This window comes from Macrotis lagotis, chromosome 3 (assembly GCF_037893015.1).
Source record: "Macrotis lagotis isolate mMagLag1 chromosome 3, bilby.v1.9.chrom.fasta, whole genome shotgun sequence".
NCBI lineage: Eukaryota > Metazoa > Chordata > Mammalia > Peramelemorphia > Peramelidae > Macrotis > Macrotis lagotis.
This window is the reverse complement of record NC_133660.1, coordinates 60,696,973-60,711,028: the sequence shown is the minus strand read 5'-3', so window position 1 is coordinate 60,711,028 and position 14,056 is coordinate 60,696,973. Positions and strand designations below refer to the sequence as shown.

General features: G+C 36.9%; 1 protein-coding gene across 4 annotated transcripts in view; it reads left to right on the top strand.

Moving 5' to 3' along the window:
- The window catches only part of ARHGEF38 (Rho guanine nucleotide exchange factor 38), a 152,140-nt gene that overhangs the window by 47,571 nt on the left and 90,513 nt on the right, over positions 1 to 14,056 (top strand). For all 4 annotated transcript variants that reach the window (XM_074228763.1, XM_074228765.1, XM_074228764.1 and 1 more), the window contains exon 4: positions 7,971 to 8,118. In XM_074228763.1, coding sequence (XP_074084864.1) covers positions 7,971 to 8,118 — 148 coding nt within the window. The remainder of the gene's footprint in view (positions 1 to 7,970; positions 8,119 to 14,056) is intronic.

Sequence of the window (14,056 nt, the reverse complement as noted above, 5' to 3'; positions counted from 1 at the left end):
GGAAGGGAGTTAAGTGTTCAAAGCAATCAGCAACATGAGAGGTATTCTTGGTAGGGTGCAGGTTTGCTCGAAGGCTTTGAAGGTCCCTTCCAACTCTGACATTCTACAGTTCTAGCAATATATTGGTCAAAGAAGGTTTGGATAATCAGACATTTTTTCTCCCTTATTTAATTGGAATAAGGAAATTCCTTTGTGGAAACTCCTTGTATCAATGCAGAGCAGAACTTGCTCTGCAATCTGTGGTCTTAGTTTGTTGCCTGGGATCCTGAGAATTTGAGTAACTTGCCCAAGATCACATTGCCAAAGTGTGTCACTGATGGGATTTGAAGCCATATCTTCCTAGCTGTGAGGTTAAATCTTTCATTTTGTGAGAAAAATGAAAGTTGGTGCTTTGCAACTTATAATTTTAGTTGCCCTTGCATTAAAAACTAATGATAAGGATAGTAATAATGATGATGATGATAAGTAACATTTATATAGCTCCTTAATATTTACAATGTATTTTATGCTGGTATCTCAGGCCACTGGGTTCAAATGGGATAGTGAGAAGGGCAACTTTGCAGGGAATCTCCTCATTTTAATCAGTCTTATGGGCAAAGCATGACATTACTTTCCTGATGTCAACATGGGATGACAACAACCTTATGAAGTAGATGCTGTTATTATTCCCATTTTACAGATTAGAAAACAGAAGTTGAGTGTGATGTTCAGCATCATACAGCTAGTATTTATCCAAGGCAGGATTCAAACTCAGATCTTCATGATTCCAAGTCTAGGGCTCCATTCATTGTACCACCAAGTTGCCTCTGACTTGCTCAGGGTTACAGAGTTTGTATGTATCAGGGTGGAACCTGAACCCAGGAATTCTTGCCTGCTTGGCTGTCTCTACAGTTCACTCATCCTCCCAGAGAGACAGAGTGTGCTGATTAGTCACCTTAGGAGCAGACTTGAGAAAAGAAAGACTAGTGTTAACTATCCCACCTCCAGACAAACAACAGAGAGCTCCCATTGCTCAACCATTTTATTGGTTATAAAAATTCTCACCCAGACAAAGGTATCCAGGAAACAAAAGGCAATATCACTAAGGAGACTGTCAATATACTGGTAGAAAGTGAAGACTTGAGTCCTTGCCAGAATAGCCCAGCAGCTTTAACCCCATCAATGTAATCATCTAGTTTTGTATTAGTAGAGGAAAAGTCGATTTCTCTATCTGCAATGTAGGCAAAAGTAGGAATCCTCAAAGCATTTTAAAAGAGCAATAACTAATCACTGTTAAGCTTTCCTTGGAGATGTGTGACAAGGTAGAGCAATGAAGATTCACCTCAAACATTTTGCTGTTCCCTGTCCATGATCTATCTGTATAGTTTCTAAATAGTCAGTGATTTCAGGTATAAAATAGGTTAAAATTTCAGATTTTTTGTTTACATCTTAAAAAATGATAGTATTTTAATTCCCTTCTCTAACCAGCCACGAACACTGAAATTCAAATTGTTTGCTTCTCCCTGTTTTCTTTTGTTAGGGACTTTGAGAGTTTAGGGAGACTAATAATTTTTTTCCTATTTTGGTATTGAATATATAAGAATGAAACAGTAATGCATTGCAGTTTGCTTCTGTATTATCAAAAAGAATTAATTTTAAGGATAGACTGGAGTTTTTTATTTGTAAATGAAAAAAGCATGATATATTTGTTCTTGCTATTATTCTTTCATATATTATACCCATATGTATATATCATATGTATGAACATGAATGTTACATATATATATATATATATATATATATATATATATATATGATAATTCAGAAAATAATGAGAGAACCTCTTCTAGTTTCCTGCTTTAGTGGTTAATGTTCAGAGGCTGGGGTGAAGGAGCTTGTGAATGTACTGCTGGTGGTAAAATTAGCAAGTGTCCCTACAATGCTATTTCTATGCAGGGAGCCCCAAGTGAAATTAACCTGATTGGCCTTGGATTTATTCATGCATCTTACTCTAATCCTGCCTTCAAACCACCATGCATCAGACACAACAGTCATCCTTCACCACTAAAGAGGCCCAGAGTTATGTTACCGTGGAAACGGAATCATTTTTTTATTGCAAGATGCTATGGTTCACCTATGATATTCTGAAATTGAATACATTGGTAGGGCTTGCAGGTGGTCAAATATCCTCTCTGACAATGTCATGCTTGACCACTGGGCAAATAAATTGCCAATTTTAGCCCTTGAAGATTTATGAAGCCTTATAAATATCTCATTTTATCCTCACAGCAACCCTGGGACGTTTGTGCTGTTGTTGTCTCCATTTTACAGTTGAGGAAAGTGAGGCAGACAGTTGTTAAATAACTTGCCTTGGGTCACATAGCTGGGAAGTATTTGAAGCATATTTAAATTCAAGTCTTCTTGATTTAAAGTCCTACAGTAAATTCACTAGGTCACCTATTCAAAAAGCCCTGGATTAATGTCTTTGACATTTTCTTGCTCTGAGACTTCAGGCAAATCACAATTTTTCATTTTCTTTTTTTTTTCAGGATTTTGCAAGGCAACTGGGGTTAAGTGGCTTGCCCAAGGCCACACAGCTAGGTAATTATTAAGTGTCTGAGACCAGATTTGAACTCAGGTACCCCTGACTCCAGGGCCAGTGCTCTATCCACTGCGCCACCTAGCTGCCCCAATTTCTCATTTTCTTCGGGCATCTGTTTAAGACTACAAATTGAAAAAAAAAAGATGCCAACCTGACTTTGTAGAGAATTTCTACAAATTTGGTGTAGGAGTTCCCTTAAATGCTATATATGAATGCTATTTATTATTATTATCCACCTCAGTGTCCCATTGTTGAAAAGATGATAAAGATACCTTATCTCAAAATACCAGATCCAGTCTCCATCCCTAATATCCACTTTTATAAGTTTATACAAGACAAGTAAGACAGTTAGGTGGTGCTATAGTGTATAGAGAACTGGGTTTGGAGTCAGACAGACTCATCTGCCTGAGTTCTAATCTGGCTTTACTTAGCAGTGTGACTCTGTATAAGTCAATTAACCCTTGTTGCTTAAGTTTCCTCACCTGTAAAATGAACTAGAGAAGGAAATGACAAACCACTCCAGTATCTTTGCCAAGAAAATCCCAAATGGGATCACAAAGAATTAGACACTATTGGAAAATGATTAAACAACAACTAGAAGATATTACAAAGAGCAACCTTAGTGAGAAGACAGCAACAACCAAAGGAACCAGTAAAGGTCTCCTTTAGAAATTAGAACCTGAGTTGAATCCCCTTCTGTTCTTATCTGTATCTCCATGTCCTTTCATACACTTTATATATTTAGATTGCCTAGAATGTAGATCCCTTGTCTCTTTTCTATCTTGTGCTGCCCCAACTTAAGGTTCCAGGTGGGGTATGTGACTCATCTAAACCCTGTCCACCTCAAGATGTCTAGCTCTTATCTTTACTTTTTTTCTTTATCTTTACATTTTTCTTTATTCCATGAAATCTCAAACATTCAGATGTTATTGATTTAAATGTTCACTCCAATGTTGTGCCTCACAACCCTTCCATGTCTGTCTGCCTGTTGTATTTGGCTCTTGTCCAGGTTCTTTCATAGGTTTGCCACAGGGTAGCCAGACACTCATGCCATCTTCCCCTTTTGCTGACATTGTCATCATGCAACCTTTCTTTGAGCTACATTTGTTTTCTATCGTGCCATTTCCTTGCTGGCACATTTCACTTTAAAGCTTCTCATTCATTATATATTGCAGTCTGCTCTCATTGACCATGCATCTCTCCACTGACCTCTGTGTGATACTCATTGTTGTTCCTCTCCCTCACTTGTCTTCCTCCCATTGTGGCTCTGTCCTTCCTGTCCCTCATGCTATGGCTACCTGGTGTGGCAGAAATCATACATGTACATTGCGCATAGAGGAATATCTCAGGGGCAAGGAAGACAAGCCTATCACATTCAAATGGGCTCAAAAGCATCAATCCCTCTTAGGGGTCCTGGCAGGTTTTGTGCATTCTTTAATATTATAGGGCAACAAACAAGTGTAACTATAGAGAGGGGGTACATGTGAGACCCCTTGCTCTTTAAGAAGAAAGGCTAGATAGTCAGTAGAAAAGACATGAAATCTTTTAAGAATCTTAGTGTTTGAATTCCAGTGATATTATCATAGTGTTTGAATGTTAAATGAAGTAGATAACGCACTGAGTGAAAACTGAGTTTTAACAGGCTCAGAAGAAACTGCAGAGGCTATTCTGAGCTGGATCATATTGGTGTTTGAACTTGATTAAATAATAGACTCCAAGATTTTGGGTTAAAATGGACTTCCCTTCTTTTACAAAGGAAGTAATGGAGGACTAGAAAGCTTAAAGAGTGAGTAAATATTTGAGGCAGGATATAAACCCAGCTAGGTAACCCAGTGGATAGAGAGCCAGGCCTAGAGTCAGGAAGATGTAATTTAACTCCAACCTCACAGACTTAATAGCTGCAGGACACTGAGCAAGTCAATCTCTGTTTGTCTAAATCTATTGAAGGAAAAAGCAACCACTCCAGGATCTTGGTGCCAAGAAAATCCCATGGATAGTATAGTCCACAAATTTATGAAGAGTCAGGCACGACTGAACAAAAACTTCTTGACTCCATATCCAGCACTCTATCCACTTTGTCATACCCCACCCATTTGCAGAAGGTCAAATGAAATAACATATGCAAACCCTTTGTAAATCTTAAAATGCTATATGTGAATACTATTTATTATTATTATTATTCACCTCAATGTCCCATTGTTGGAAAGAGGATAAAGATACCTTATCTCAAAAGAATATCACACATATTAATTAGTCAATATAAATAGAGTAGTTTGATGATTCTGAGATCATGTCTACTTATGTGGAATAGTTTCACTTGAAGACATCACAGAGATCTATTCAGACACTGTGCACTTTATTTAGCCATAAAATTTGTAGAAGTCAGTATTTTGAGGGAGATTTAAAGAAAATAACTATTAGGGTAACTTAAGTGACTATTTTTTTTCCATTTTGAAAAAGTTTTTAATCTTTTGTTTTTAGATTACATTCCCTAAAACATACCTCACTCCCACTCTGATTAAATCTTTCCTTGAATCACAGAAGTCAATTGGAACAAAGCCAACCAACCAACCATATCTGTAGTCCTCACCTCACTAATGAGGAAGCAAATATGCTTGCTCATCATTTTTTAGTCCTAAAATTATTACAATTCATCAGTTAAATTTTTATTTTGCCACAGTTACAATTTACATAAATGTGTTAATTTCATAATTGTCATGTATATAATGACTCTGCTGTCTTCACTCTGAATCATTCTATAATTCTTCCCAAGTTTCTTCTAATTTCTCATAATCATAAATTCTTAAATATTCAATTTGGATATTCCCCACTTGAAGGACATCAATTTGGTTTCCACTTCTTTGCTATCACCAAGCGTACTGCTGTTGATACTTCAGGTGGCATGGGAATTTTCTGTCATTTACCTCCTTGGGGCATATGTCTAGTAAGTGGGATTTCTGGGTCAAATACAACTGTTTTCCAGAGAAGTTGGAACAACTCAGAGATTCAAATATTATGTATCCCATAATCTCTTCCAATATTGATTGCCTTTGATATTTCTTATTCACATGTGTTGGGGGAAAAAAGATCAAACCAGACTAACTTTCTATCTTTTTCTTGACAAGCTCACTTGAGTGGTAAGTCAGGGGTCAGTGGTATCATGGGTGAATGGCTAGAGCTGGCTTGTGAGTCAGGAAAGCTGACGTTTTGCCTCTGACATATACTAATTGGGTGACCCTTGTCTAGTAATTTAACCTCACAATGGCCTAGGCAATTTTCTAAGACTACACATCCTAAAATAGTAGGAAAGCTTCTTTGTTAGGTATTCCTTACTAATGAAATCATAGGTCCTGTCTAGGATGAAATTGAAGTTAGAAAATAGGTATGATGACTTTTTGGGAAGGAAACCACATGACATTATGGATTTTTCTTCCTCCATGCTCTTCCCTTGATCTCTGAGTCTCTTCCACCTTGGGCACATTTTCAGCTCAATGTTCCACCTTTACTTTAAACAAAATTTAATTGGATCCATGATCTCATTGATGTGGGTGTTTTATATTGCATATTAGAATATCTCTAGCAATTTAATGGGAATGAGATGAAATCTTCAAGTGGTTTAATTTGCATCAATCAATTGATGCAGGGTGAAGTGAACAGAACCAGAATAATTTTAACATCAATATTGTAAAAATGAACAATTCTTAAAAACTTATAAAAACTCTGATTTAACTCAATGATCAATCATAATTCCAGAGGACTGATGAAGAAAATTCTGCTGCCGAAGAAACTTCTGCTGCCTTCGTGAAAAAGAGATAATGGACTAATATGCAGAATGAGAAATGCCTTTTTAGACATGGCCAATGTAGAGATTCATTTTGCTCAAAGAGTTCTATAATTTTTTCTTTCTATCTTTTTTCTGACCAATGAATAGAGGGAGGGGGGGAGGAAGGAAAAAAAATGAATGCTTGATAATTGTTGATTCATTTCCCTGTACTGCTTTTTTTTTTCACTTTCTTTTGTAATATTTCTTACAAAGTGGTTTGCTGAGGGAGGGAGGAAGGATAACTTTTTTTTAAAAATATGATATAAAAATAAAAGGTATTAATAAAACTAAGATTTTCAAAAGAGTATAAGGAATCATAGGATTAGAAATTAAGTTCTAGAAGTGACTTTAGAATTCATCTAGTACAATATCCTTGTTTTATAGATGAGGAGCCACAGACCCATACAGGTGAAATGACTTGCCCTTAGTCTCACAGGTAACAGAAGACCTACAACTATAGCTATAACATGTAATGCAAGTTGCCACATCCCATAAGACTATTTTAGCAGATGAGCTTAACCAGGTTGAGGGTACCCACATTTGTGGTAATGAACCACAAATCTATTGGTGAGTTAGAAGATTGTCTACCCCGAGTATGTAAAGACTTCCCCTGACAGAATGGGTAGATGAGAACAATTTATGCTTAGAGTGCTTATAGATCAAGTGTGCTTAGAGCTTAGATATCAAAGACATCAAGGCCATCTACTATATCCCTGGTGTCATTCTGATTTTTTAATCTTATCATTGGACTTTGGACCCTGGAAAAGAGAGTAAGACTGACAACTTTGTGCAACTTTAAAGCTCCTTTCCTGTTTTAAATCCAATGATCACATCATTGCAAAATAGGATGAGAGCTATTTGCTATGAATATGAAGAGAGCTATTTGAATCCAATCCATTCAATCAAATTTGTTTTCACAGGTTTAACCCTGCTGTCACTTCTTTTTTAGGAACCTTTTCTAAATCCATTTTAAAAATGTTATTTAGCATTCATAGACTCTCCTATTTCCAAATAGAATTAGAGGTGGCCAGGAGTAAAATATATTAATATTACAAGATCATCTTCCAAAGCACTCAGGGAAGCACAGTTAGGAAAATGACCCTGAAATGATCATATGACCTCCCAGATTTTTGCTCTTGTCTTTCTCTTTTACTACTTATATAATAAATACAAATATAGTTAAGAAACACATAATTCCATAAGTTAATACTTATTAATCTAAACACATTCTTTTTCTCTTCTCCTTTTCCTTCTCTTCCTCCTGTTTTCCCATTTCCTCCTTTCTTTTCTCCCCTTTTTTCTCTTTCTTGCCTTTTTTCTCACCTCATCTCTTTCCTTTCTTTTTCTTCTCTTCTGCTCTCTTCTGTTTCTTCTCTTTCCTTCCTCTTTTTTCCCTCTTTCCTCTCTTTCCTTCTTTTCTCAGAGTACTTTTTCTCACTTACTGGAAGTGAGGTGAAGAACATCCAACCTTTTCACACTTTTCTAACATTTTTAAATAATCATAAAACTGTTATATAGTTCTTGGGTTTGCCCTAATATCTTTTTGGTTTGGTCTTGCTTTAATAGGGGGAGTCTTCTTGCAGATTAAAAGCCCACTCGAAGACATCTATAAAATTTACTGCTATCACCATGATGAAGCCCACACTATGCTTGAATGCTATGAAAAGGATGAAGAACTGAAACAGCATATGAGACACTGTATCCAGTCCTTAAAGTAAGACCTTTTCAAATGATGATTTCCGTCCACCGTTAGTTGCCTGGCAGGGAACATTTTAAATGGATGTAGATGAAAGGTTTCCCATAAATCCTGTGTTTTATGAAGCTTGCTGGGAGCTCTGCTTTGCGTTCCTTTTATGAAAAGCTGACAAGCCAGGGGCCATGATTACTTTTTTCTTTTTTTGTTCAAGGAGAGCTAAAAATAACACACAAAAAAGATTCTCTCTTGTTTTCAGGGCCCTGTGGAGATGGGGAGAAAAATGCAATATCAAAAAACAAAATGTAGTAACTCCCTTCCCTTACAGCCTTTGCTTGTTACCTGTTTTGTTTTGTTTTTGTTTTTTTTTTCGGTATAAAGAACATCATTTCTGTGCAACAATTCCTGGGTGCTTCTTGTCACAGGTTTATTATATTTTAAATATCCCAACACATGGCTGAGTATGAGAAATGCTGTCCAGAGACCAGCCAGATTTTATCTCTAGTGTTGTTCTTGTTGCTCAGTTGTTTGTCATATTTGACTCTATGACCCCATTTGGGATTTTCTTGGCAAAGATACTAGAGTGATTTGCTATTTCTTTCCCCAACTCATCTTAAAGATTAAGAAACCGAGGTTGACAGGGTTAAGTGATTTACCCAGGGTCACACACCTAGGCCAGGTCTGGAGTCTTGGAGTCTTCCTGACTCCAAGCCCAGTGATCTATGCATAGCTGTCCCCATATGAGTAACGAACTACTTTTAAAAGGTGTCTTCTGGACCCAGCCTGATCCTCCAGATCAGGAAAAAGCAGACATCAGAAGCTATTCCTGGTAATCATTAAGTGCTTGTCATTTCCCTCTACTTATTATCCAAACAATGATACTATTTTTGTTTAGCAATATTGCCATGTTATTGAATTATTTATTCCTTCAAACAACATTGTAGTCTATTTATCTTCTATTCTCTATAGAATGGATTAAAAAATACTTAAATCCAGAATTCCACTTGATCCTCACAACTAATCTATTCCTGTAGTTTTTTCTATTTGCCTCTCCCTATTCCAATCTATTCTCCACTCAGCTGCCCTAAAGCATAGGTCTTACCATCCTTCTTTTCAATACACTCCAATGGGTATCTAATTGCCTCCAGAACATGTTATTCAGCTTCTTTTTGAATACATTTCAGGGAAGCAGTTCATGGTATAAGTAAACACCAGACTCTGAAAGGTTAATTCACTACTTCACAAGACATCCATTTTTAAACAACGCTAATTCTTTTTTAATAGTGCAAAATAAGATGTATTATATTTTTTATCAGTTAATTAAGTTAAAAATTGTGGTTGGGATGAAACTGTTAGAATGAGCTTGGCCCTAACTTTTTTTAGTTCTGATGGTCTTTATTTCTTTTTTTTCTGTTTTTTAATTTATTTTATATAATTACAATAATCTTGTTGTGGGAGTAATCATAAATCCCCCTCCCCCTAATAAAAGGATGAGAAACCTTTAGAATAGATAGAGAGGGGAAAAAGTGTACTTCAGTCTGTGTTCGGATTCCAATGGCTCTGTCTCTGGAATTAGTTGCCTTCCCCATTATATCCACCAGAGAAGTTACTTCAAATTTTTCCCACAGTTGCTATCACTAGCTGTATTTCCCTCCACTCTATTCCTTCCCACACTCATCTATTCCATTCTATCTCTCCTTTCATCCTGTTACTGTCCAAAGGTGTGATGTATCCTAGTACCCTCTCCAATGATTTTTCCTCTCCTCTACTACCTATGCCCCCCAACCTTTTCCCATTCCCCCTTATCCAATCCTTTTCCTCTCATTTTTCTCTAGATAAATTTCTATTAAGCGTGTATGTTATTTCCTCTCTGAGCCATTACTGATGAGAATGAAGGCTCACTCATTCACCCTTGCCTTTCCCTGTTCCACTCCATTGTCAAGGCTTTTTCTTGACTCTTATATGAAATATATTAGCCCCTTCTTCCTTTCCTTTCTCTTCCTCCCAGTACTTTCCTTTATCACCCATTTGACTCCATCTTTTTTACTATATTATACCATTTTATTCAGTTCCTTCCTGTGCCTTGTCTATATAGGCTCCTTCTTACTGCTCTTATGAATGAGAAAGTTCATATTAGTTATAAGTATCTTCTTCCCATGAAGGAATATAAACAGTTCAACATCATTAAGTTCCTCATAATTATTTCTTCGCATCTACCCCCTCTATGGTTCCTCCAAGTCCTGTATTTGAAGATCAAAAAACTTTCTGATCAGCTCTGGTTGTTTCAATAAGAAAGTTTGGAAGTCTCCTGCTTCATTGAAAGTCCATCTTTTCCCCTGAAAGAGGATGTTCATTTTTGCTGGGTAGTTGATTCTCAGTTGTAAACCAGGATCTTTTGTTTTTCGGAATATTATATTCCAATCCCTATGAGCCCTTAATGTGGATGCTGCCAGATCCTGTGTAATCCTGACTATGGAGTCATGGTAGTTGAATTTCTTGTTTCTGGTAGCTTTTAGTATTTTCTCTTTGGCTTGGGATTTTGGCTATAATATTCCTGGAATTTTTTCTTTTGGGATCTCTTTCAGGAGGTGATCAGTGAATTCTCTTAATTTTTATTTTACCCTCTGTTTCTAGGATCTCAGGGCAATTTTGCTGTATTATTTCTTGAAAAATGAAGTCTAGGCTCTTTTCCTTGTCATGACTTTAAGGTACCCCAATAATTTTTAAATTATCTCTTCCGCATCTGTTTTCAAAGTCAGTTGTTTTTACAGTAAGATATTTCACATTTTCTTCTACTTTTTTGATGCAGTTTTACTGCTTCTTGAGTTCTCATAAAGTCATCCACTTCCTTTAGTTCCATTCTGCATTTTAAGAAGTTATTTTCTTCAGAGTATTTTTATCTCCTTTTCCAGCTGCCAATTCCACTTTTTAAGGCATTCTTCTCCTCATTTGCTTTTTTGAGTTGCTCTTTCCATTTAGCCTAAAGTGGTTTTTAACATATTTTCTTCAGTAGTTTTTTGTATTTCATTCCCTTAGTTGCTGACTTGGTTTTCATGATTTATCTGCATCAATCTCACTTCTTCTCCTAATCTTTCCTCTACCTCCCTTAATTGCTTTTCAAAGTATTTTTTTGAGCTCATCTATAGTTTGAGCCCATTTTCCCCTTCTCCTGGAGGTTTTGGATACAGAAGCTTTGATCTTGTCATCATCTGAGTATGTATTTTTGTCCTCCATGGGACCAAAGTAATTTTTTTATGGTCTGATTCTTCTTTTTCTGTTGTTTGCTCATTTCTTCAGCCTATGACTTATTCACTGCACTTCCAAGGCTTTGGGGGGCTTTGGGGGACAACGCACAAGTTTCTCAATTCCTCCAAGGTATTATGAGAGGCTTTGACAGGGCCCTCCCCTCTGCCCTGGAGCTATGAGGATGATCCTTTCTCTGCTATGGTTATTGTAAACCCAAACTGTAACCTGGATCTTAGTGTGGGCAAACAGCTGAGTACTGCTCCTAGGAGAGCATCTCCCCTGACCCCTTTACTGTCTGTGGGTGAGAACTCTGGACATGCTGGGTGGCTCTGTTGACTCCCGCTGCAGGTTCTCACTGAAGGGCTGCTGTGAGGCCGGAGCTCCTCTCCCCACTCACTCTGGTGTGGCAGAGTTCTCTCACTACCCCTTCCAGCTATTCCCGATGATTAAACTGTCCCCTCTGCCATAGACCCAGGCACCCAGCTGGCTATGCTGTGCTGTGGCTGTGACTATGCTGAGACTTTTTCCAATCCCCAGTCCCCATGGAACAGACCTTTCCTGCAGAACTTCTAAGTTGTCTTGAACTGGGAAATTGTATCACTTGGTCTTTCTGTAGGCTCTGCCCCTCTAAATTTTGGCTAGAGTCATAATTTAATAGCTTTTGGAGGTTTGGGGGAATGAGTTTCTGGGAATTCCTACCTTCACATAGCCATCTTGGCTTCACCACATATCTAATTCTTAAGCTGTTCTTAACCAGGGCATTGTGAGGTTCAGGTCCTGCCTTTGACATAAAAATTTGTGATCATGAACAAGTATTTCCATCTGCAAAATGGGGATAATAATAATTGTACTACCTATGTCATAGACTTCTGAGGAAAAAAACATGCTAAACATTAAAGTACCGCATAAAGATGCTTATTATAATTTTGCTGTTATTATTATTATTCTGAAATGTGCTTCATAATTTTCATCCATTGATCTTACTTGTGTCCCTTGCAATTGAATGGATAAGCTTCAATCCTCTTTTATATAGACACATACAAGCTCAGAGTTCTATAAATTCTAATGATAGTATTATGGAATGTAATTCAGATATCATAGATAGAGCCCAAATCATACCTAAAGAAGAACATCTTCCATAATGTCTTGTCTTCTCTAAGTTAAATATTCCTAAAACTTTCAGATCTTGATCTTCAGATAGCATGGATTTTAGTGTCCTCATTTTTCTGGTCATCTTTTTTTCTCTGGTTTGTCGATATCTTTGCTAAAGCCAGAGTACCTCACTGAATGTGTGAGCCCATTACTAAAGCTGTTCTAATCAGAAAATAATACAGTAGAATTGTAATCTCTCAGGTTGTAGATGCTATGACAATCCTCCCATTCAAATATATTAAGACAGTCATTATGCTTTCTTTTTTTCCATCTTCCTTCCTGAACATTCTCTTCCTCAGACTAACTCTAGCTTTCAAGTCTTTCTTTAATCACTTACTGTGAGAAAAAATTCCCAGAGTGCAAATCTTGAAACCTCACCCCACCCCCGGCTTCAAGCCAAATAAGAGAATAGACTGCTCACCCCATTTTTGAACTAGAAATAGGATAACTAGTCTATTCTATATTTGTCTTTCTAAAATTGACCTAGAAATTGGAAAAAGGAACAAACATCTATTAAACTCTTGCTTTATGCCAGGAACTGTGCTAAATACTTTCAAAATATTGTTTCATTTTATTCTTATAACAACCCTGGGAGGTAGATGCTATTATTGCCCTCATTTTGCAGATAAGGAAACTGAGGCAGATAGATGTTACACTTACAGGGTCATATACTTAGCTGTCTGCATGAACTTTTCTTTGGGGAGGAAAAAAAGAATATTCCAATTGGGCATATAAACCAGTACATTTGCCTCTTAAAAAAACCCATCCTGCTAGAATAGAACATTAGACAACACAGTACAATATCCTGACCTGGCAGTTAAAGCTATTGCTGACCATCAAATTCCCTATTTGTGTAAGGCATTGAAGGTTACATTCAGACCTAATGTCTTTTCAGGTCATTTTCTGGGAGAATGAAATTATTACTCTATTGATTGCCAAGAATCTCAGATATCTAGCTAGCATCATTTCTGATTTTAAGGAGTGTTTTCTAATGTGGGAAATAGCTATTCTATATCTAGAAGATTAGTAAAAAGTTTATTGGGAAGGAAAATGCTTTTAAAACAAAATAACTTGTGTGAAAGATATTTTCTCCAAAGCATTCCTTGCATGAAAACAGAACTGTTGCTGAATGATACTAGACTGTCCAAAGGCTGAGTACAGGGTTCCTTTTGTCATTACAAATACTGACCTTGATTAAGCTGAACTCTGAGTTGGGAAACAGATTTTACAAACAAGTTTATGGGAAACAACAAGCTTGGTATAGCCCAAGGGTATGTTTTCTCTTGCCAGCTAATCAGCTTTCTGATTTTTCCTAATAGCTAAATAAAACAAAGATCACCACTGCCAATTGCTAATCTGTCTTAGGTCCAGCCTCAGTTTTCAGCACTGCACCAAGAGTGGTGAAACAACATGAATTAAAGTGGTATCCATGAGGGAGTCTAGTGCTGAATTTTCAAAAATCTCAGGTCCTATTTCAATCATTCAACTAATTCGTGGGCAACCCTATCTGTAAGACACAGTCATGGTGGGAATTTAAAGATATATAAGACATGATAATCTG